Raw genomic sequence first — 22,391 nt, 5'->3', positions numbered from 1 at the left:
GGGTGGAGCTAGGTTAACGAGGGGGAGCGCCTAGAAGGAAGGCGAGGCTTGTCTTCGAGGAGGCGCGGCCTCGGAGGGGCGTGGCCAGAGGAGTACAGTGCGGGACTAGTAGCCTGGGGGCTGGCAGGCAGGCGGGCCCTTCCCCCCGCCCCTCCCCCTCCCAGAGCACGCCCGGGGCCCGGCCTCCCTTCTGGCCTCGGGAGGACGGCGGGGGGCTCCCGGAGATAAGGCGGGGCCCGGGCCAGGGCGGCGGGGGCGGAGCCGCCAGGGGGAGCGAAAGCGAAAGCCGGAGCTCGGGGTGGGGAGCTGGGAGACGGCTGCACCTCTCCGGCCGCCGGCAGCATGGCCAAGGCGTGCGAGCTGCGGCTGAGCGGGGAGGCCCGCAGACAGGTGAGGCGGCGGGGGCTGCCCTGCTGGCGGGGAGCGGCGGCGCCGGGCCCGCGCCGGGGGGTCGGCTGGGGGCGGCTCCTGCAGGTGGGCAAGGGCCGGGCCGGGCCGGGCCGGGCCGGGCGGGAGGAGAGCCCCGAGCGCCCCTCCCCCCCGTAACCCACCTAATCCCGCTGTCTCCGCAGGTGGACGTGTTCCGGCAAAGTCTCTTCCAGGAGGTGAGTCCCTCTGCGATCTCTGCCCCGAGGAGGCGTGAGCAGCCTCGGGCCTCCGGCCTTGGCCCTGACCCGGCCTCTCCCCCGCAGTGCCTCCTCCGCCCTGCCTCCCGCCCGGGGTAGCCCGACAAGGCGTGCCCTGGGCGCCGGACTGTGCGGCCTCCAACGCGCTCCTAACTCGCTGGTTTCAGTTTCTTCTTCTTGGGAAACGCGCCAGGGGACGGTCTCCGGCCCCCCTGCCATTTTCTGACGGAGGCCTCGGGTTTCTGTTCTCTGAGCCCTTCCTGCGCCCCCAGCTTCCTCGCGTGATCGGTTTCTTTCCTTGCTGCAGGCCGAGGAGTTCCTCTCAGTCTTCCTCCCTGGGAAGATCATCCAGCTGCATCTGCTTCTGAAGGTGAGCGCCGGCGTCCCTCCCCGGACCGATTCTGTGCTCCCAATTTGCATTCAGTCCCTGTGGGGCTGTGGCACTGACTGCTTGGGGGGCAGGAAGCGGCGAGATCCGGGCTCTGGGAAGGGTGAGGGGGAAGAAGATGCGGGGGGCTGGGGCTTTAGGCTGGCTTGGGAGGGAAGCCCGACGAGAGCCTGACAGTTACTTTGGGGCAGGAGGAGTCCTTCAATGTGAGCGACCTGTCCTCGCTTCGAGCCCCGCTGGACATCCCCATTCCAGATCCTCCACCCAAGGATGACGAGGTGAGGCCCCAGGAGCTGGCACATTGAAACTGCAACAGTCCCCCTCAGTCTCCCCGAAATTTCTCAATTCCGATGTTTTTTTCCCTTCAGATGGAGACAGACAAACAAGAAAAAAAAGAAGGTAAGGAAGGAAACCTTAGGAAGAAGGCCGTTGACTGAAGGATGGCTAAGAAGATGTTTGGATTCTGTGACTGATGCTCCATTTCTCCCTTAGTTCCCAAGTGCGGCTTCCTCCCTGGGAATGAGAAAGTCCTGGCACTAATTGATCAAGTTAAGCCAGAGATTAGAACTCTCAAAGAAAAATGTGTTCTGGTAAGACAGAGGACTTCTCTTTTTTTCCTCCGATACCTGTTTCTAAGACTTGGGGCTCTCCCGTAAACCTCTTTTCTTTTAAGATTTGGCTCCTCTAAACCCCTTTCCTTCTCATTAAGTGGGTTGTCTTTATGGGCTGTAGTCCTGCTGATGGTAAATTAAGCTTTTTGAGGGCAGGAACTGTTCTCCATTCTTCTTTCTGTGTGTAATAGTATAGAGTGTGGTGTCTTCTTCATGGAAGCACTTAATTACTGCACTAGGCAGTCAATCATAGAAACTTCTCTGACATAGGTGATCACCTGGATCCAACACCTGATCCCCAAGATTGAGGATGGCAATGACTTTGGGGTGGCCATCCAGGTAAGGAAAGGAAAAGTGAAGAAGCAAAAACTATTAGAGTACAGAAATGTTTGGGAGGTGAAAGGGCATGGCTGGAACAAGAATAAAAGGGAAAGAGAAATGTCAGGAACGTGGGATGGAATGAGGAGAAGGTTATGCTGTTCTTAGTCTTCTCTCTCTGTTTGTCTTCACAGGAAAAGGTTCTAGAACGAGTGACAGCAGTGAAAACCAAAGTGGAAAGCTTTCAGACAACCATTGCCAAGTAAACTAGGCTTGAGAATAGGCATGGGAAGTGGGGGAAATCACTTTAGAATTCAGAGGTTGGTCTATCTCTCCTGCACTGGGCATTTCCCACGAAGAGATGAGGCTTTGGGGAAATGCCCTAGAGGAGGGTGTTTCCTAAAGAGCTCCCATTCCTACGGTAAACCTTCTTTCTTCCCGTAAGGTACTTCTCTGAACGTGGAGATGCCGTGGCCAAGGCCTCCAAGGAGATGCATGTGGTGAGTTGGCATTCCTGCCCATCTCAGATCATCATGGAAAGTCCCTCCAGTTCTTGGTTGAGACATATGATACTGGGAATGGATGAAAAGGAGGTGCTGGGGGAGACCCAAACAAAAAGAACCCCTAGATTCCCTAGAGGAAGGATTCCTGGATCCTAGCCAGCCTACCTGATCCTGTGGAATTCTGTTTCCTGTGGCTGAGACAGATAGCATGCCTTTAATTTGTTCCTTCCCTTCTATGAGCAAACCAGGCCCATCCCATGCTCTCCCAGAGACATGACCCAACTTTACCTTTCCCTCTCCTAGATGGATTATCGGGCCTTGGTACATGAACGGGATGAGGCAGTCTATAGAGAACTTCAGACCATAGTGATGGATCTCCGTTCTTTCTATGTGAGTAAGGGTAAAGACTAGAAGAAATATAGAATTATAATGGTTTGAAGGGAAAGGATGGCAAGGAAGGGGGGGGGAGTTGAAAAGAGGGCCAGGGAAGAAGCTTTAGCTACTACTTTGACTCATTTATTCAGGCTGAGCTCTATCACATCATCAGCAACAACCTAGAGAAGATCACCAACCCAAAGGGTGAAGAGAAGCCATCTATGTACTGAGCCCCAGGGCCATAAGGGAAATAAATAATCTTAACTCCTCTAACAAACTGTGCTGGTTACTTTGTGCTTATTATATCTGTTCTGGGGAATTGTGGGAGGAGAAGAATCAGATACTGCCTCAAGGGCAATATGACTGTGCATTTCTGTATTGTTAAGGGATTTTTTTCATTTTGAAACACAGACAGTTCTGAGAAACCCATATCAGAACTCCAAGTCTAGCATGAGTCATAGGAGTGAACTATCTCTACCAAGGTCATGGGTGTCCAGATCCTAGACATGCTACATATTAGAGATCATGTGTCTTAGAAGACAGGTTGGAAGAGATCTTAAAGGCTGTATGTTTCCATGGCTGAGTAGGAACTCTCTGTACCACATACTTAAAAAGTTATCCAAAAAATATAAAAAGTTCTCCAGCCTGTACTTAATTCTCCAGTGAGACTTTCTGAGGCAGTCCATTCTATTTTGGATAGCTTTAAGTGTGAGGAAGCATGTCTTTTATTTCAGTGTCTTTCCTTGCTATTTTTTTAAAAGCATGTTGAGATATGTGGTTGTCTTCTATTTAAGCTTTTTTATATACTACCTGTAGCTTTTATTGTAATTATTATTGAATCAATAACTTTTAACATGGACCATCAGGTCAAAAGCTAAAATATAACAATACCACAATAAATCATAGCATGAACCATAGCATAACTACTTCCAGAGCAGCCCCTTTATTTCATGGACTTTCTTGAAAGAAGAATGGATCTGAAGTCAAGAGCACCTGAGTTCAAATTTAGCTGTGTGACCTTGCATAAGTCAACTCCATTTGCCTCTCCTCTCTACTGCTGCTCCGTCTCCTAAAAAGAAATGGCTACCTTGGTAGCACAAGAGTATTTTCTGGGCAAGTTGCTATTTTTGAAAAATGTTCAAGCATCTCCTTGAACAGCCTTTTCTTTATTGTTCCCCCAAGTGTATAACTGTCCACAGACTGTAACAATTAGAAGAAAAACATAAGTGAAAAGGATGTACTCCAAACCTATTGCTTTAGAGAGGAGAAAAATGAGAACCATAGAATTTCAAGATGACAGGGGAGTTGAGTAAAGGTCATCTGCTCCAAACATCTCCTTTATAGATGAGGAACTGAAGCTCAGCGACATTAAGTGACTTGCTCAAAGTCATACCGGTCCTTAAGTAGCATGACCAGAATTCACACTCCAAGTCCAAGGTTCTTTCAACTTTATCTTTAATTCCAAACCATGTTTGGGTTGGATTTTTTTTGTTAGTCCTCCAGGTTATTACTTGCTATAGCAAGTCTTGGGGCAAACAATTCTAACATGAGGAAGTAAAGATTGTATTATTTTCACTGATGGCTTTTTGTTTTTATATATTTACAAATATATTCCCCTCCACTCTCCTATGCAATGAGGATATTTTTCTCCTAACAAAAATTAGGAGGAAAAAAAAAAACAGTTCAGTAAAATCAAGGGTTATACTAGCAGAGTCTAAGAGCATATACAACATTATGTATTCATTGTCTCCTACCTTACTAATGAAAGAAAGAAGCTGGATTCTCTTGTTTCCTCTCAGGGGATAAGTTAATATGTATGTATTTGACTATATTGATATCTTTCATTTTCATATCACTTTAAATTTTTTAGTATTTCTCTCTTTCCCCATAGGGTCATTCCTTATAATAGTGAGTGAAAAAGAAACGTATACTTTCGTCCCAATCTCTCAGTCTCAGACTGGCTATATCTCAGTGGATTGAGGTAGTTTTTTCTCTACTGCTAGCTGGAACCCCAACAGACTATTTTTTCCTATTAATAGCAACCCGTGATTAGCATCCTCAGTTCCATTTAACCACTTAATAATAGGCAACATTTTCATAGGAATACTTCAAAAATATATTAAGAACAAACATAACATTTTTTCCCAGCACCTGTGAAGAATATTCTCTCCTACAGTACCTTCATTCTTCAGGAAAATCAGCTTGAAGCTTAGCCCAATTACTATACAGTCTTGGTCCTACCAGGTTCATGTTCAAATGTAGTATAACTTCTAGATAAATTCTTTTAAGCTACATTCCCAAAGGTCACTTCTGAAAATCATGCCTTAGAATCTGGGCTATTGATAGTGTTCTTTTATGTTGCTAATGTGTTTTTTGGAGGGTCTTTTATAGGTTTTTGGTTTTGGGTGAAGGGGACTCATTTCTTTCTCTTAAAAAAAAATGAATATAATTTATTTTTATATCACCTCAATTTCCCTCTGTAATACTTTTTTTCCTTCCCAAAAACTATTCTTTATAACAAAGAATTTTTTTTTTAAAGAGGAAGAAAAAAAAAATCTGTAAATTTACCACAGGCTTGAAAAAAATCTATTATTATGTTTGACCAGTCCCACCCTCTTACTTCTACAGTGGAGTTTAGAAGGAGATAACTTTTCATATGGCTTCTTTGGGGTCAAGCATATTCTTTGTACTTTTGCAACATTCACTTTCTGTTTTATTTTATTTTTATTTTTTTAAATCTTTTTTTTATTAAAGCTTTTTATTTTTATTTATTTATTTGTTTTGCTGAGGCAATAGGGGCTAAGTGACTTGCTCAGGATCACACAGCTATAAAGCTTTTTATTTTCAAAATACATGCATAGATAATTTTCAATATTCATCCTTGCAAAACTTTGTGTACTTTCTATTGTTTTGTAGTTATGGTCTCTTCCATTTACCCGTTGCAATAGCTGTGTGTGTTGCTTTCCTGATACTGTTTATTTCACCTTGTATCAATTCACATAAATCTTTCTTTGCTTTTCTGTTTTTAACATGTTTGTTTTTTAGAAAAGTGAGGGTGAGGATGTTTGGATTCATCAAAAATGTTAAGAGGAATGGGGCTTGGGGCAGCTAGGTGGGGCAGTGGATAGAGTACCAGCCCTGAAGTCAGGAGGACCTGAGTTCAAATCTGTCCTCAGACACTTAACACTTCCTAGCTGTGTGACCCTGGACTAGTCACTTAACCCCAGTTGCCTCAGCAAAAAAAAAAAAAAAAAAAAAACTGAGAATTTATGCAAGGAATTATAGAGAAAAAGAAAAGAAAGAAAGAATGGGAGAATTGAGCAAAACAGGATAATTGGGCAATCTCAAATACATTCAGACAACCTCAGATGAGATTAGAAGTATTTTAGGATATACATGGAAAAGATACTTTTTTTTTTCAGAGTCAGAAATATTTTCAGACTATTATATGTATTAGCTGTATGACTCATGATTAGTAATTTAAACTTTTGTCTGTTATAGTTTCCTCATATGTAAAATGGGGATGATAACAATAATTGTTATTATCAAGATTGTTGATGAGATGACTGATGCTAGTTCCAATGATCTTTTTTTTTTTTTTTCTCAATGGCATGAATTTAATAAATGTCAGTTTAGGAAGAAGTATGACGTAGTGGAAGGAGTTCCATGTTTGGAGTTAGAGTTTCAATTCCTGGCTCAGCTTCTTGTTACTTTTTTTTTTTTTTTTTTTTAATAACTTTTTATTGACAGAACCCATGTCAGGGTAATTTTTTAAACGTTATCCCTTGCACTCACTTCTGTTCCGATTTTTCCCCTTCCTCCCTTCACCCCCTCCCCCAGATGGCAAGCAGTCCCATACATGTTAAATAGGTTACAGTAGATCTTGGATACAATATATGTGTGTGCAGAACCGAACAGTTCTCTTGTTGCTCAGGGAGAATTGGATTTAGAAGGTATAAATAACCCTGGAAGAAGAACAAAAATGCAAGCAGTTTACATTCATTTCCTAGTGTTCTTTCTTTGGGTGTAGCTGCTTCTGTCCATCCTTGATCAATTGAAACTAAGTTAGATCTTCTCTTTGTCAAAGAAATCCATTTCCATCAGAATACATCCTCATAGAGTATAGTTGTTGAAGTATATAATGATCTCCTGGTTCTGCTCATTTCACTTAGCATCAGTTCATGTAAGTCTCGCCAATCCTCTCTGTATTCATCCTGCTGGTCGTTTCTTACAGAGGAAAAGATACTTTTGTTCTGATGAGATTCATGAGAGATATACATGGAAAAAAGTAAATGTGCTTTTGTGAAAGAAGAGACACACACACACACACACACACAGAGTGAGTGTGTCAAGAGTGAGAATAGGGACCAGTTAAGATTCCATCATTTGCCCCTCAAAGAGCTGGAATTTTTTTAGTGCTAGCGATGAAGGTTTCATCTTCCATAACTGCTTCAGGTTGATAAGGGGCTTACCCTGCCTAAAGGCTCAGTTGTGAGAGAGTGGGGATGGATGTGAATTTCAGGCAAATAACCTCCAGGGCGTGAGACCCAGAAGCTGAGATATGGCTCTATATTCCTCCTATAAGGCCATCTGAAATCTGATAGAAGCTAGTCTGGAAAACACAAATCTTATTAAAAGGTTTAAAAGACATGGCCCAAATGTCACAAGCTGAATAACAATTAGAAAAGGTGTCAGTAGAGGGAACAGAAGAAAAAGAAACTAGAATCCCTAGGAGTTTGCCCCCAAACCTTTGAAAGGAGCTAGTCACTACTAGGTCTGAATCCCAAAAATCATAAATGAGGGGAAAAGACCCTCATGTACAAAAATGTTTATGGCAGTATATGTATGTACAAGAAGTACATACATCCAGCTTATAAGTGGAATTAAAAATTGAGATTATAATAGCATTACCGTTAGGTAGAAAAAACAAAAACAAAATACCATTCCATTCATAATAAGAAAAATATGGTCAGTTTTCATGGTAGCACTATATGTAGCAAGATTTACAAAATCCTTGCCAGCAGTGAAGCAAGGAGTGTGATTGAAGAAACTGTTCCAAAGGGGAATCACGAAAAATGGGAGTGAAGCAGTGTCTGAAGGATAAGTGGTCACCTTTGAGACACATTCTCTAAGAAAACTGATTGCACTAAAATACTCATTTCCATCTCCACACCACACTAAACATGTTTTTGATTTAATTTCAATAATCACTAGAATAAAAGCCAGGTCCCACAGACAGTTGTATCAATACCCAATTATTCTTACATCATTTGGAAATATTAAGCATCTTATTTCAAACAGACATAGCTATATCTATCTATCTAGTAATAGGCAGATGACTAGGCCAAATACTCATTTTCCTGATTGTTTAGAATATAATGACGATATAATTTTCATATTGAAAACAGCAAGATCTTATATACTTGTGCTCTTATCTTCTATTGACCATTTGCTCTAATTATAGGCATTTTCTACAAAACAAAACAAAACAAAATAGGGACATGATTATAATAGCATCAAATTGATCCTTCAGACTTAAGCCAAAAGACACAATAATGGCAGGATAAAGCATCCATAATTCTGTTTGACTTTAGGTAAGAGTTAACAGTTGATAAGCAATCATTAAGTAACAATTCCATCTCACATCAGATTGAGAGTCAGCAGGGCTATTAAAATAGCATTACCAGGTTTTAAATAAATTTTCTACCTTCTTTTAGTTGTTTGGTATTATTCACGTTACTAGATGACAAGCCAAATCTGAGTTCTACAATCTCAGAAAGAAACCATTACTTATCAAGTTTTTTCCTTTTCCATGTTTCAGCTAGAATTTTCCGAGTATCATCACTCAATATAATATATAATGGTATAACACGTTAGAACTGTTTTAATTTGCATTTCCCCAATCAAAACAAGTGAGAACTTTTTTTTTTTTCATATGGCTATAGATCATCTGAAAACTGTTCTTATCTTTTGATTTTTTTTATCAATTGGGGAATGACTCTTATTTTTTTGTATGTTTGACTCCATTCTCTATTTGTTTGTGAAAGAAGTCTTTAACTGAGAAACTTGCTTCAAATTTTTTTTTCACAATTATTCTAACAACTGTATTTCCCCCTTGTTTATTCTATTTTCTCTCTTTTCACTCTCAAAAGTGTTTTGCTATTGAGTACCCCCTCCCCCAATCTGTTTTCCCTTCTATCACTCCTCTCCTCCATCTCCTTCCTACCCTATTATCTTTCTTTTCTTTTTTTTTTTTTTAATAGCCTTTTATTTACAGGTTATGCATGGGTAACTTTACAGCATTAACAATTGCCAAACCTCTTGTTCCAATTTTTCACCTCTTACCCCCCACCCCCTCCCCTAGCTGGCAGGATGACCAGTAGATGTTAAATACATTAAAATATAAATTAGATACACAATAAGTATACATGACCAAAACGTTATTTTGCTGTACAAAAAGAATCAGACTCTGAAATATTGTACAATTAGCTTGTGAAGGAAATCAAAAATGCAGGTGGGCATAAATATAGGGATTGGGAATTCAATGTAATGGTATTTAGTCATCTCCCAGAGTTCTTTCTCTGGGCGTAGCTGGTTCAGTTCATTACTGCTCCATTGGAAATGATTTGGATGATCTCGTTGCTGAGGATGGCCTGGTCCATCAGAACTGGTCATCATATAGTATTGTTGTTGAAGTATATAATGATCTCCTGGGCCTGCTCATTTCACTCAGCATCAGTTCGTGTAAGTCTCTCCAGGCCCCTCTTATCTTAAGATAGATTTCTATACCCAAGTGAAGTGTCTGATGAGGGTAAGGTTCATTCATTCTCCTTTATCTCCTTTGTCTTCTCCACCACTGTAAAAGTTTTTTCTTGAATTTTTTATATAAGATAATTTACATTTCTATCTCTCCCTTTTCCTTTCTCCCAGTATATTCCTCTCACTTCTTAATTTTATTTTTTTAGATATCATCCCTTCACATTTAATTAACACTTGTGCCCTCTATTATATATACTTCTTTTATCTGCCCTGATAATGAGTAAGTTCTTATGAGTTGCCAGAATCATTTTCCCATGTAGGAATATAAACAGTTTAACTTTATTAAATTTCTTGTGATTTCACTTTCCTGTTTATCTTTTTGTGCTTCTTTTGAGTCTTGTATTTGAAAGTCAAATTTTCTATTCAACTCTGATCTTTTCATGAAGAATTCTTTATTTTCCCCCAGTTTTGCTGGGTAGGTGGTTCTTGCTTGGTTGTAATCCTAGCTCGTTCACCGTCCAGAATATCATATTCCAAGTCCTTTGATCCTTTTAATGTAGAGATTGCTAAATCTTGTTTTATCTTGACTGGGGCTTCATGATATTTGAATTATTTCTTTCTGGTTGCTTGCAAAATTTTCTTCTTACCTGGGAGTTCTGGCATTTGGCTATAATATTCCTGGGATCTCTTTTAGGAGATTGGTGGATTCTTTCCATTTTTATTTTATATTCTGGTTCTAAAATATAAAGGCAGTTTTCCTTGATAATTTTTAAAAGATGATGCCTGGGCTCTTTTGTTGTTGTTGTTGTTGTTGTCAAGGCTTTCAAGTGGTCCAATAATTTTTAAATTATCTCTCCTGGATCTATTTTCTAGATCAATTGTTTTTCCAATGAGACATTTGACATTGTCTTCTATTTTTTCATTCTTTTGGCTTAATTTTTTAAAAAATTTAACATTTTATTTTTTTAATTAAGAGGAATTTATTTTTTCCTTTCCCAACTCCTCATTTTTACAATGAAAAACAGAAAAAAGCTAAAGAAAAACCCTAGTAGCAAAAGCACATAGTTTTAAGGCAAAACAATCCCCCATATTGGACATGTTCAAAAGTCTGTATTTCATTGTTTGGCTTAATGTTTTAATGTTTCTTGATTTCTCAAAAAATTATTAACTTCCATTTGCTCAATTCTAATTTTTAAGGGATTCTTTTCTTTAGTGAGCTTTTATATCTCCCTTTCCATTTATTCAATTCTACTTTTAAAGCAGTTGTTTCTTCAATGGATTTTTCCCCCTTCAACCCATTTTGACCAATTCTTCTTTTAAGGGCATGCTTTTTCCTCATTGGCTTTTTGTACTGTTTTTACCATTTAGCATAATTTGGTTTTTTTAAGGTGTTATTTTCTTTAGTATTTTTTTGTGTGTCTCCTTTACCAAGATGTTGACTTGTTTTTCATGATTTTCTTTCCTTTACCAAGATATTGACTTGTTTTTCATGATTTTCTTTCATCAGTCTCATTTCTCTTCCCAATTTTTCTTGTACCTCTCTTACTTGATTTTTAAAGTCCTTTTTGAACTCCTCCATGGCTTAAAACCAATTCATATTTTTCTTTTTTTAATTAAATTAATTTTTTTCTGGTTATACATGTATATTAACTTTTAAAATATACATTTCTTTATGAATCATGTCAAAAGTGAAAATTCAGAACAAAAGGGAAAAACCAGAAGGAAAAAAAAGTGAACATAGCATGTATTGATTTACATTTAATCTTCATAGTTCTCTTTCTGAATGCAGATGGTATTTTTTATCCAAAGTTTATTGGGATTGCCTTGGGTCACTGAATTACTGAGAAGAACCAAGCCATTCATAGTTATCATCACACAATCTTGCTATTACTGTGTACAATGTATTCCTGATTCTCCTTGTTTGGCTCAGCATCAGTTCATATAAACTTTTCTAGGCCTTTCTAAAATCAGCTTACTCATCATTTTTCATAGAATAATAATATTCCATTACTTTCATATACTTTAACTTGTTCAGCCATTCCCAAATTGATGGGCATCTGCTCATTTTCCAATTCTTTGTTAACACAAAAAGAGCTGCCACAAACATTTTAGCACACGTGGGTCCTTTTCCCTCCTTTATGATTTCCTTGGGATACAGATCCAGTAATGGCCCTGCTGAGTCAAAGGATATGTACAGTTTTATAGCCCTTTGGGCACAGTTACAAATTGCTCTACAGAACAATTCACATTTTCTTGGAAGCTCTGGACTTTAACTATGTTATCTTCTGAGTATGTGTTTTGATCTTCCTTGTCACTATAGAAACTTTTTATGCTCAGAATTTTTTTTTTTGCTCATTTCCCTAGCCTATTACTTGACTTTTAACTCTTTGTTAAAGTAGTCTCTGCTTCCAGATGGAGGGTGCATTGTCCCAAGTTTCAGCGGTTTTGTTGCAGCCATTTTCAGCCATACTTTTAGGGACCTCGAAGTTTTCAGTTCTTCCAAAATTGTATGAGCTAAGGAGAGGTATGTTTACTGCTCTCCTAGTCTGTACTCTGGCGTGTGAATTTTTTTTTCCCCGAGGCAATTGGGGTTAAGTGATTTGCCCAAGGTCAGACAGCCAGAAGTGTTACTTGTCTGAGACTATAATTGAACTCAGGTCCTCCTGACTTCAGGGCTGGTGCTCTATCCATCACAGCAACTAGCTGCTCCATGTGATTTTTTACTAAAACTCTTTTCTATCTTGGAACTAGGAGGAGGGTCCCTGCTCCACTGTACCTGCAAGTTCTGGTATGCTAGTGCTCCTCCTCAACCTGGAGCTGCCATCCAGGACTGCAACTGGCATCTAACTATAGACAAGCAGAGTTCTTCTGCCTCAGTGCTGGCACAGAGACCCCTTGTGACTACCTGTTTGCCATCTGTGGGCCGGGAGCTCCGGAAGCCACCACTGCTACTGCTGATTTGGGGGCTTTCCAGGCCTGCTCTTAGTTTCCTGGGGCTAATGCTGGTGCTGGCTAGGCCTGGGCTGGACTACCCAGCTCTTACCCTGGTGTGACAGAACTTTCCTGCACCTTCCAAGTTGTCCTGGGTTGTAAAATTATTTCATGCCATTTTTTGATGGGTTTCAATACTCTAGAATTTGCTTAGATTCATTATTTAAAGTTATTTGGAAAAATTTGGGGGAGAGCTTGGATGAGTTCCTGCCTTTACTCTGCTATCTTGGCTCAGTCTTTCTACATACTTTTTTTTAAAAACTTGGTTCAAGGATCTATTAAATCATACATGCAAAACATACTGCTGATTGCATTAGCAAAAGATCAATGTAAAAATCCTTCACAATTTTGCAACTTTTGCATCTTCGAAATTTTGTTCTAGCAGTGGAAAGGTTGTAGTTCAATATTTTATATTCTTGCCAACGTTTAGGATGTACAGAACATTAGCTTAGAGCTAATGGAACCTCACATGCCTGAGGTCATGTTACTAGGAAAAGCAACCCAAAGCATCTCTACATACTTTAAAAATCTAATTCACACATCCAAATTAAAAGTGAGTTTTCGACTAAAGTTTTTCTGTTAATGGTTGGATCACTTCACAAACAGGAGAAGAATTTATATATAAATTAAATACTGCAAAAAATGTGCAACTTGAAAAACATAAGAAATCTGACTTATGCAGTGCCCAACTTTAGTTGGAAAAAATTAATGATGGAACATATTAATCATCTTTTGCTAGAAAGGTAATAGATAAACATATGTCTTGTTTATCTTCATGACCAATGTGAGAATTTGTTTTGCTTAATTATGAATATTTGTTTTAAAAATTCTCTTTCTTTTCTTCCTTATTTACTTTTTTCTTTTCTTTTTTCTTCCTTCCCTCCCCTTCTTTCTTTCTTCCTTTCTTCACCTCTTTGAGAGAAGTAGGTGAGAGGGAAAAAATAAATGTGTTAATTAAAAAAAAAAAAAAAACACCCAGAGCTTTTGTTTAACAATTGTCTCTCAAATTTCATTGTATCGATTTAGAAATACAATATGATTTAGAAATACAATATTAGCATAAATAATAAACTTTAGATGACACCAATTGCATTTCCAAATGATGGCATATAAAAACCACTGCTCTTATTACCTTGACATTTTTATAACTTGGACCTATCAGGTATGGAACAATTACATTCAATTATATAAGTATCTGAGGAACAGAGGGGTGGGGTAGATGAGGATCTGGGTTTCTATAGAGTGGAGCAACTGTTATCAGTACTAGAGCTAATAGGGGAGAGGCAGAGGATATTCTGCCGGGAAGTCTAGTAGGACATGTAGGGCAAGGGTAGGGAGGGGTAGATGTCGGGAAGGCAGTAGAAGTAGGGCAAACCAGGGGTGAAAATCCTCCTACTTCACTCCCAAAGCCAGGTGAGAGAAGAATGTGCACTGCAGGGAATAGGTGGGAGTCTGAGATGCGATTGGGAAATTTGGAGAAGGCTACAATGGGTGGGGCTGGAGTGCTTAGGGAAGCAGGTGGCTCCCGTCTTACCTCCATGTCCATAATAATCCGGAGTTTGTGCATAGGGAGGGAGAAGGCAAGAGCCTGCCAAGTCCTAGGACAAACACTAGGGAGAGGCAGCTTGATTTCTCTCCTCCAGTGTCCCTCTAGGCCATACATAGGGCACAGTTCTGAGAACAGGACTCTTTTTGTCATTGGATAGGATGGCAGCTAAAATTTGAGGCTGTTTTCTGTTCTTTTCCTTTACAGCCACAATATCCTCCCCCTTCTTAGCTCAAATTGGAGAGCTATGCCTTAAAAGTTCTCAATGAATTTGATGGGATCCTCAAAGTAACAGCCAGTTTTTCTTTGACCTAAGAAAGATAGGATATAGAGACATAAAACCTCGTAGTTCCCCCTAGACCACTGATAACTCCTTCAGTGGACAAAGTTTCAAAGGAGCAGTCATTCTTTTAGGGCAAAGTGGGATGGAGGGAAAGGAAAAGGGTCTACTTCTCATATTTGAGGGGCTGAGAATTGGAGGATCGTGGGGAGGAAGAAAAGAGTCAGGAAGTGACTCTTAGGGTTCTCCATAGGAGTGAGGTTTGCTGGAGTCCACAGATTTCCTGATAGGACTTGCTCCTAGGGATAAGAGGTGGAGCCTCTGGAGCTACAGACCAGAAAGGAGAGGATCATCTAGAAGGTCTGTTTTTTTCTCTTCCCTCCTTCCTACCTTAAATGCAGTCAAAAGCATTCTGTTTTGCTGCCAAAGAGTGCAGTTCCCCACCCCCCCCTGAAAAGAGCTATGAAGGCCTGAATATATGGGACTTTACAATTTATTTTCCTTCATAGGGGCAAAAGAGATCAAGTTGTACAAAGGTGTCATAGTTGAGGGATCTAAAAACAGACTGCTTTTCTCAGTCCTTTAGGTTATTTTGAGCCCATGAAATATTGCAAAAAAATATAAGATGCAGTTTTTTTTAGATCTTGTAGACTAAATGTTTCCCAGTTCTGTAAAAGGCAGTTTATTGGTGAGCACCATGATATGGAAGGGAACTCTTCCACTATGCCAAAAACCCGGGAAAATCATATTTTCCCTTAAACCATTCATCTCCATATAGACTATCTGTGGGGAGGAGAGGAGAGGTTCTCATATGGATTGTGACCCATATAGAAAGAATTTTTTAATGGCTAGGGCCTGGGAAGAACTCCCTAACCTTTCAGCCAGCTGCTGGGGTGCCAACTCTAAGGGGCTGAATTTACTTTGAGTTGGAGAAAGAAGAAACTGTGCCTTATGTTGGGTGTCAGAAATACTGGAATATGCCAACAATACTAGAGTATTAGATCCTGTATCGCGATGTGGATTCTGAAAGAATTCAGTTTCAAATCATTTCAAATCAAGCATAGGCATTTGTTGGGGTCAATATTTATTTTTATTGGAGTTTATTTCGGTTTTCTCCTTAAGGAGAGAGGTGCGCTAGCGGAGTAAGCTTAGCGAGGGATTATATAGAGAAGGAAAAGTAAGGAACAACAGAACTGGGCAGTCTCAGATACGATGGGCAAGAGGAAAAATCCCTCTGATTGGATATGCATGGAAAAGGTCCTTTTGTCTCTTCTAGCCCTGACTGCAAAAAATGTGCAACATGAAAAACACAAGAAATCTGACTTATGCAGTGCCCAACTTTAGTTGGAAAAAATTAATGATGGAACATATTAATCATCTTTTGCTAGAAAGGTAATAGATAAACATATGTCTTGTTTATCTTCATGATATTGAGAGTCAGGATATCGGGACTGGGGCAGGAGTTAGGCTGTCATCATTCCTCTGCGTGTGCGTGTGTGTGTGTGTGTGTGCGTTTACAATCTAACAACATTTCATCACATTCACGAAGCACAATTTGTGTGTCCTTTTCCTTGTCAGTGCATGACATTAAGTGCCTTTCTGTCTGGCACTGTGCTGAGCCGCTTAGGAGAGGAAGTCTTTGACTTCAAGGAGTCCACAATCTAACGAAAGACAAGACATAAAACGAAGCCGAAAGGGTGGATCCAGATAGGACATGATTCAGTGCCTGCCCTGGACAGGTATCCACGTTTTTTTGTTTGTTTGTTTGTTTGTTTGTTTTCTTGTTGTTGTTTGTTTTGTGCCACACACAAAATGCTGGTGCGGTTATTTTATTTCAGGGTAACAGACTCGTTGGAACACAAGCCTAGCGGCGGGGTCTGCGGAGCAAAGGCTGTGGGCATTTGGGTCATTTTATCGGAATCATTTCAAATCGCTTTCCAGGGCGGTTGTTCTCAGTCCCGACGCTGCCACGGTGGTTTTAGGGGGCGCGGAGAGCGGGACTCTTGGCGGAGTCCGCTTTGCTCCAGGTTCCCGTCTCCAGTTCTTCTCACTGATGGGGATGGAGGGAAGTCTCGGCTCTTTGACAGCAAAGCGCGCCGACCTCAGAAGGTAGAACCAACCGCGCCTCTCTGGGGAAACGTGTAGTTCTAGCGGCTCCTCCAAGTTGGCCGACCAATGGAAAGGCGAAGACAAAGGTTTTCCAATCAGAACTTGGTCCAGGCAGATGCGACCGATGATAGGACCAATCAAAGTCCATTCGGCCAATCACGTGTGGGCGTCGGGCGGGACCCGAGAAGCGGGTCACGGGGTCGGAGAATCGGGAGGCCGCGAGCTCGGCTCGGGCTGGGCAGCGTCTGCGGGAGGGAGCGGCGCCCCTTAGAGGCGGGAGGAGCGCGTTTGACGCTCCGGGAGCTGTCATTGGGGACGCTTCAGGGGGCGGAGCGGGACGGGCGGAGGGAGCCCGAGTGACAGCTCCGCCTGAAGGAGCCGGCCTGGCGGAGATTCGGGCCGAGCCCCAGCGGGGAGGGCGGTGTGGCGCTAACGGGACGCCGGGGGGCTGAAGGGTGGCTGAGGGAGGAGGGAGCCCCGAGGCCCTGGCCGACGGCGCGCGGGCGGGGCAAGGGAGGAAGGGCCGGGGTCGGCAGGCGGGCAGAGGCCGGGCTGACTCGTGGTTCCCGAGACCCCCTTTGGACCCCAGCCCTAGCCGGCGGACAATGGGAGAGGTAGAGATCTCGGCCCGGGCCTACGTGAAGATGTGCCTCCACGCCGCGCGCTACCCGCACGCAGCTGTCAACGGGCTGCTGCTGGCTCAGGCGCCGCAGGCGGGGGGCTGCCTGTGCCTCAGTGACTGTGTGCCTCTCTTCCACAGCCACCTGGCCCTCTCCGTTATGCTGGAGGTCGCCCTTAACCAGGTAGGCCTTCACCCCCGCCTTTCCCCGACCCGGGGTTGCCCCTCCCTGCCTCCCGGCCTTGGCCTGGCGGGCCCGTCCCCTTTTGCAGCTGCTCCCGGCAGCGCCGCCGCTAAAGAACTGATGGGCTCTTTCTCATGGCAGGTAGATGTGTGGGGCGCCCAGGGCAGTTTGGCGGTGGCAGGGTACTACCATGCCAATGCGTCACTGAATGACCAGAGGTGAGCAAGGGAGCTGGCAGCGGAAGAGGGGGCAGGGCTTTGCTCTAAAGTGGGGCTTCGGAGCTTTTCTTGGCGTCAGGGACCCCTTCTCAGAATAATGGCTTTCTGCTCTCATAATTTAAGGAAATGTTAAATTTCAGGTAGAGGTTAGCGAAAATAAAGATTTTCTTTTCCTTCCAAGTTCGCAGGGGGGTGCATGGACCCCAGGTTAAGAAGCTCTGCTCTAAGGTAAACGTTTGCCAGGGTTAAATCCATTCAATAATTTCCCCCTGAGTGGGCTAGTCTCACCTTACCTCCACAGGGGTTGAACGACACCCTGTTCGCCCTAAATGACATGCAAGTCTATTGTTCTGCTGCTTAAGATCCTCTGATGCCTGTCTTTTCCCTAGCCCCGGGCCCCTTGCCCTGAAAATTGCTGGCCGAATTGCTGAATTTTTCCCTGGTGCAGTACTCATCATGGTAAGATTGAGGATTGAGGGAGCTGGGGAGAAAAGGAGGTAGAAAGGGAATCGTGGAACCCTCAATAATACTTACTTGAACTTCTCAGTTAGATAATCGGAAACTGGTACCCCAGCCTCGAGTGCCCCCTATCATTGTCTTGGAGACTCGTGATCGACGCTGGGTCCCCAAAGACAAGAACCTGTGAGTAGAGAACCTCTATTCCTTTGCCTCAGCACTTCTCACCATATTCTTTGCTTCTGAGTCTGGACTCCTTCCCTCCAAATCCCCTCTTCCTGGAGTCCCAAGGTAATAGAGTAATTAACTTCAATCTAGGCTCCTGAACCTATCCTATCTCCTGGGGATGTTCTAAATCTAAACTCTGCTGTTGTCCCAGGTCTTCTGCTGAACTGAATGTTTCCTTTGGTTGCTATTATTTCAGGGTGATGTGGCGGGATTGGGAAGAGTCAAGGCAGCTCCTTCGAGCATTACTGGAAGACCGGGCCCACCGACTTCTCGTTGACTTTGATGCCCACCTCGATGATATCCGGCGTGACTGGACCAATCAACAGCTTAATACTGAAATTTCCCAGTGGGTTGCTGCTGCCAATGGAAGTGCCTGAACTGGGCCAGAGGGCTGGGCTAGAACCTTAAATAAAAACACTGGGGAGTGATGTGACAAAATTTATTGGTGCCCAGAAGGCAAGGTATGGATGAGATGGGAAGTTCTAAATGGAAGCTGATCTGTGGCAAAACAGATAATCCTAGTTAAGGAGCAATGGAGAAGGCAGGCAGGCTCTGTTTTTCAGTAGATCATTCCTTTTGTGTCTCCCCTGGGCTTCTTGATCTTCTCAAAGTTCTTCAGGATGATGTCATATAATACAGCCTGCATATCCAAGGAGGAAGGGGGTGGGAGTTATTTGGAACCCTTAGCAGAGGCTCTTTAATGGCTTTCTAATCTAAGTAGGAGTTTATTTTTATTTCCTCTCTCATGCCTCCCTGGGTACACTTCATAAAACATTTGTCCTGAAATTACTGTTGTTTGCCTCCACATCAATCTTCCCTATTTTGCCTATGCTCTTCCACCAAACAAATTCCAGAATCTAGTTCCTTACATAAGTATTTCGGATCTCCATGACCATCAATCTTGTCTCTCCATACTGTGCTTCATCCAGTTCATGAACCAGCTGTCGGTAGTCACCCTGTGAAGACTTCAGGGTTAGTTCTTCATACTGGCCTTATCTAATGCCCCTCCTGCTCTTCCCAGTGTCAATCCGAGGGGCTTCTTCCTGAATAATGCCTCCCTACCCACTCTGGACCTACTTTCTCACTCACCACATGGGGCTGCTTTGCTGCTTTAGCCACTGCATCACCCCTTTCAGAGAAGTATCTAGAAAGGAATAAGAAAAGTTATGGGATGTTTGAGAAAGTAATGCTCCTTATCAGGGGTAAACAGAGGAGAGTTAAAAAAAAAAAAAAAAAAAAAAAAAGAAAGAAGCCAAAATAGAAAAAATGTGGGATTTGAGGGCAAGAGCTGCAATTCAAGCCAATAATCATAGACGGGCAAGGTAGGTAAGTGAGACTGGATCACTTACTTTGAAATCTGGGTTTGGAAGCCATCCAGTTTAGTTCGGAGTGTAGTCATCAGCTCAAATACCTTCTCCTAGAGAAGAGAAAGTTAGGAAAGAGATTTAATAAAGCATGATTGCAAAGCAAGGTGAAGGTAAGGAATATGGAGTGGAGCATTGTAAGGCCGGGTCATCACCTGGACAGCTACTCCAAAATTGTTTCCATCTTCAATTCGGGGCACTTGTAGCTGCAGCCACATGGAAACCTGAGAAAAACAATTGGTAGAGACCATTCAACTTTTCCCAACACTGTTTCCTTTTCCAGATCTTCAGCCTCCCTTATCACCCCACCCCCTACTATGTAATCCTCAGCCATATCTTGTTACATCATTTGCTACAATCCTAGCTCCCTTTTTCTACTCTGATAAGACATTATGTTCTGACTGACAGGGTACCTAACCAACTGGTAAGGCAAAGGGCAGTTGTTCTAGATAAATTGTTTCTCTAAAGGGCAGGCCTCCTCCAGGTCCTGCCAGAGAGTGGGGGTGAGGGGCAGGGCTTACCAGGTTGAGCTGTTCTTTCACATCTTTGATCTCAGGCTTCAACCGAGATATAAGGGTCACAATCTTATCATTGCAGCTTACAGGCCCACAAGGAGGACCTAGGGAATATACCACAAACTTAAAACTTGAGAGAGTGAAGGCAGCTCTCTCTGAGGAGGCTCTCATGTGCTAATACATTAACTAGGAAACCAGGCCCCCAACCAATTCCCTATTACCTTTATCTTCATCTTCCTCTTTTTTCTTTCCATCCTTATCATCCTTCTATAGAAGAAAAGTCACATGAAGTCAAGGCCCAAGGTTGCTGAGCCTCCTGACACTCAGATGTTTCTAACCCCCTCTTGTTCCACCCTTACCTCTTCTTGTTTCCGACGTTCTTCCTTCTCTTTTTCTTTGGCTGGGTCAGGAACTGGGATATCCAAGGGGGCCTTCAGAAGACTCAAATCAGCCTCATTCAGAGATGGGTCCTAAAACATGGCAGGGGGAAAAAGGTAGCAGTAATTATTTTCTCAATATTCCTTTCAATTTTTCCTCCTATTCCATGATCATTGTCTCCCTTTCCTTGGGCTTTCCTCTGCCTCCTTCCCAGCCCAGTACCTTCAAGAACTCATCCAGCTCTGAAATTTTCGCAGGGAAATAGGTTGCAAGTAGTATCTCTGCCTGCGTATGAGGTAAGGGGGAGGGGGTGGATGTCATGTTTATTGATTGATTTGACTCAACAGCTGATTAGGACAAACATTCAGTCAAAGAAAAGGAAGCCAAAGTTTGTAACAATTGAGAATAGAGTAAGGATTTGTTAGAACTAGGGTGAGAGATCCAGGAACAGAGTGAGGGTAGTGTGAAGTAGTGAGGTCTTACCTGAGTACATAACTCCTTCCTGAAAAAATCCACCTGTAGACATAGAAAAAAGTTGTCATTTAAGACTAATAGGTTGAGATCTAAAGGGAAACACATCTCCTTAGCATTTTGGACCCAGGTGTCAGTGAGATTGCATTTAAAAGTATGGAACAGGGCCCACTGGGGCTGAGTTCAGGTGAAACATGGGAACAGGTCCCAGGAAGCTTAGATGTGGGGGAGGTATGGAACAGAAATTGCCGTAGGACTGGGTTTTGGTGGAGATATGGGAACTGATTCCAATGGGGCTACATCTGTGGGAGGTGTGGGAACAGTTTTCAATGGTACTGGGAAAGGTGTGGGAACAGATCCCAGTGGAACAAGATTCTGAACTCAGGAGAGATACATGAATGCAGACTTCCCTTGCTCCACACATGTACTGGCCAGGTGCCCTGAACCATCACTCGTCTTTTCCTCCTCTCCCTGCTTCACTTCACCTCATCAAACCAAAGCCATTTCACCTCTCCTTTTCCTATGGCTGAAGTCCAACATTAACCTTCCCCCCCTCCCCCCCAGCACCACCTGCTAGTGTTCTTTTACAGGTCCCAGCACTCTTTCACATTCATTGGGGATGCTCTAGACCCTGCAAGTCTACTCATCCTCACTTCATGCTGAAGATTTGTGGGGAGAGAGCACTTTGACTCTCCAGACAACAGCCTCAGTCTCAAGTATTCTCCAACCCCTTCTTATAGAGAGGCCCAAGATAGGGGGAGGGGAGTGAGCAAGGGGAAGCAAAGGGAGAATGAGATAAAACTGGATAGACCTTCCCCCAAGACTACCCCTCCCTTCCACCCCATTCCCATGACTTCACCCCTTCCCCTAGATAGTAACTCACCTTGGCTTGGGCTTCAGGTTTAACACTAAGATTGGCCATTGCAGGGGGGTTAAGGACCAGAACGAGCAGCGAGACAGGAGCTAGGGGGAAGGGAAAGTGAAAGCAGCTTTGCCAGTAGGGACTTCCCAGGGAGGGAGGAACTGAGCCGGAGGCGGGGTCAGGTTAGAAGAAGGGAGGGGAAAGGAGAGGGGCCAAGAGGAGACGGGGCTGGGCACCAAACTGCTGTGCCAGAGAGCAGGGACAGAAAGCTCTCATCCAAACTGTTTTGTCTGGTTCCCGCCCCTTGTGATCTGCTCAGCCGTTGTCTCCAAGGACCTCTTGACCCAAAGGGATGAGCCCCTTCTCCTCCCAACACCCCCAGGCCATCCTTCACTCCTCTTGCCCTTCTCTCTTCCAGCCCTTCTCAATCTGTGTCTCCTCTCTGTAGTGTAAGTCACAGAGCGAAGGCAACAGACATGTGGGCTTTCACAAACATTTCATATGTGTAGCCAGTGTTTCCATCTGTCTACATGTGTATATCTGGTTTTGTCCTTGGTGGAATTGTTCATGGAAGATGCTGGAAGTAAAAG

The 22,391-nt window shown here is 43.0% G+C and overlaps 3 protein-coding genes across 4 annotated transcripts; 2 read left to right on the top strand and 1 right to left on the bottom strand.

The window, feature by feature from the left end:
- The first annotated feature begins 104 nt into the window (after positions 1–104).
- Positions 105–3,100, top strand: PSME2 (proteasome activator subunit 2). The gene is made up of 11 exons (XM_031955087.1): positions 105–390; positions 573–605; positions 934–996; positions 1,206–1,292; positions 1,383–1,413; positions 1,507–1,604; positions 1,896–1,964; positions 2,138–2,205; positions 2,389–2,443; positions 2,750–2,836; positions 2,971–3,100. Exons 1-11 carry the CDS (start codon positions 343–345, stop codon positions 3,049–3,051), a joined length of 720 nt encoding a protein of 239 aa, XP_031810947.1. The 5' UTR covers positions 105–342; the 3' UTR covers positions 3,052–3,100.
- Positions 3,101–16,776: 13,676 nt separating this feature from the next.
- On the top strand, positions 16,777–19,455 carry EMC9 (ER membrane protein complex subunit 9). The gene is made up of 5 exons (XM_023499430.2): positions 16,777–17,309; positions 17,451–17,527; positions 17,917–17,986; positions 18,075–18,169; positions 18,408–19,455. The coding sequence occupies exons 1-5, from the start codon at positions 17,112–17,114 to the stop codon at positions 18,586–18,588; spliced, it is 621 nt and encodes a 206-aa protein (XP_023355198.2). The 5' UTR covers positions 16,777–17,111; the 3' UTR covers positions 18,589–19,455.
- PSME1 (proteasome activator subunit 1) lies at positions 18,637–22,013 on the bottom strand. 2 transcript variants are annotated; one of them, XM_003755851.4, is made up of 11 exons: positions 21,823–22,012; positions 20,952–20,984; positions 20,691–20,753; positions 20,450–20,560; positions 20,312–20,357; positions 20,097–20,194; positions 19,731–19,799; positions 19,561–19,628; positions 19,301–19,355; positions 19,081–19,167; positions 18,637–18,851 (listed from the first exon to the last, which is right to left on the bottom strand). In XM_003755851.4, the coding sequence occupies exons 1-11, from the start codon at positions 21,859–21,861 to the stop codon at positions 18,771–18,773; spliced, it is 750 nt and encodes a 249-aa protein (XP_003755899.1). In that variant the 5' UTR covers positions 21,862–22,012; the 3' UTR covers positions 18,637–18,770. The 2 variants fall into 2 exon arrangements, with proteins under 2 accessions (XP_003755899.1, XP_031810946.1); XM_031955086.1 differs by lacking the exon at positions 20,691–20,753 and having other exon boundaries at positions 21,823–22,013.
- Between the last annotated feature and the right edge of the window lie 378 nt (positions 22,014–22,391).

Source organism: Sarcophilus harrisii, chromosome 2 (assembly GCF_902635505.1).
Source record: "Sarcophilus harrisii chromosome 2, mSarHar1.11, whole genome shotgun sequence".
NCBI lineage: Eukaryota > Metazoa > Chordata > Mammalia > Dasyuromorphia > Dasyuridae > Sarcophilus > Sarcophilus harrisii.
Note: the sequence above shows the minus strand (reverse complement) of the source record. Positions and strands in the feature narration are given on the sequence as shown.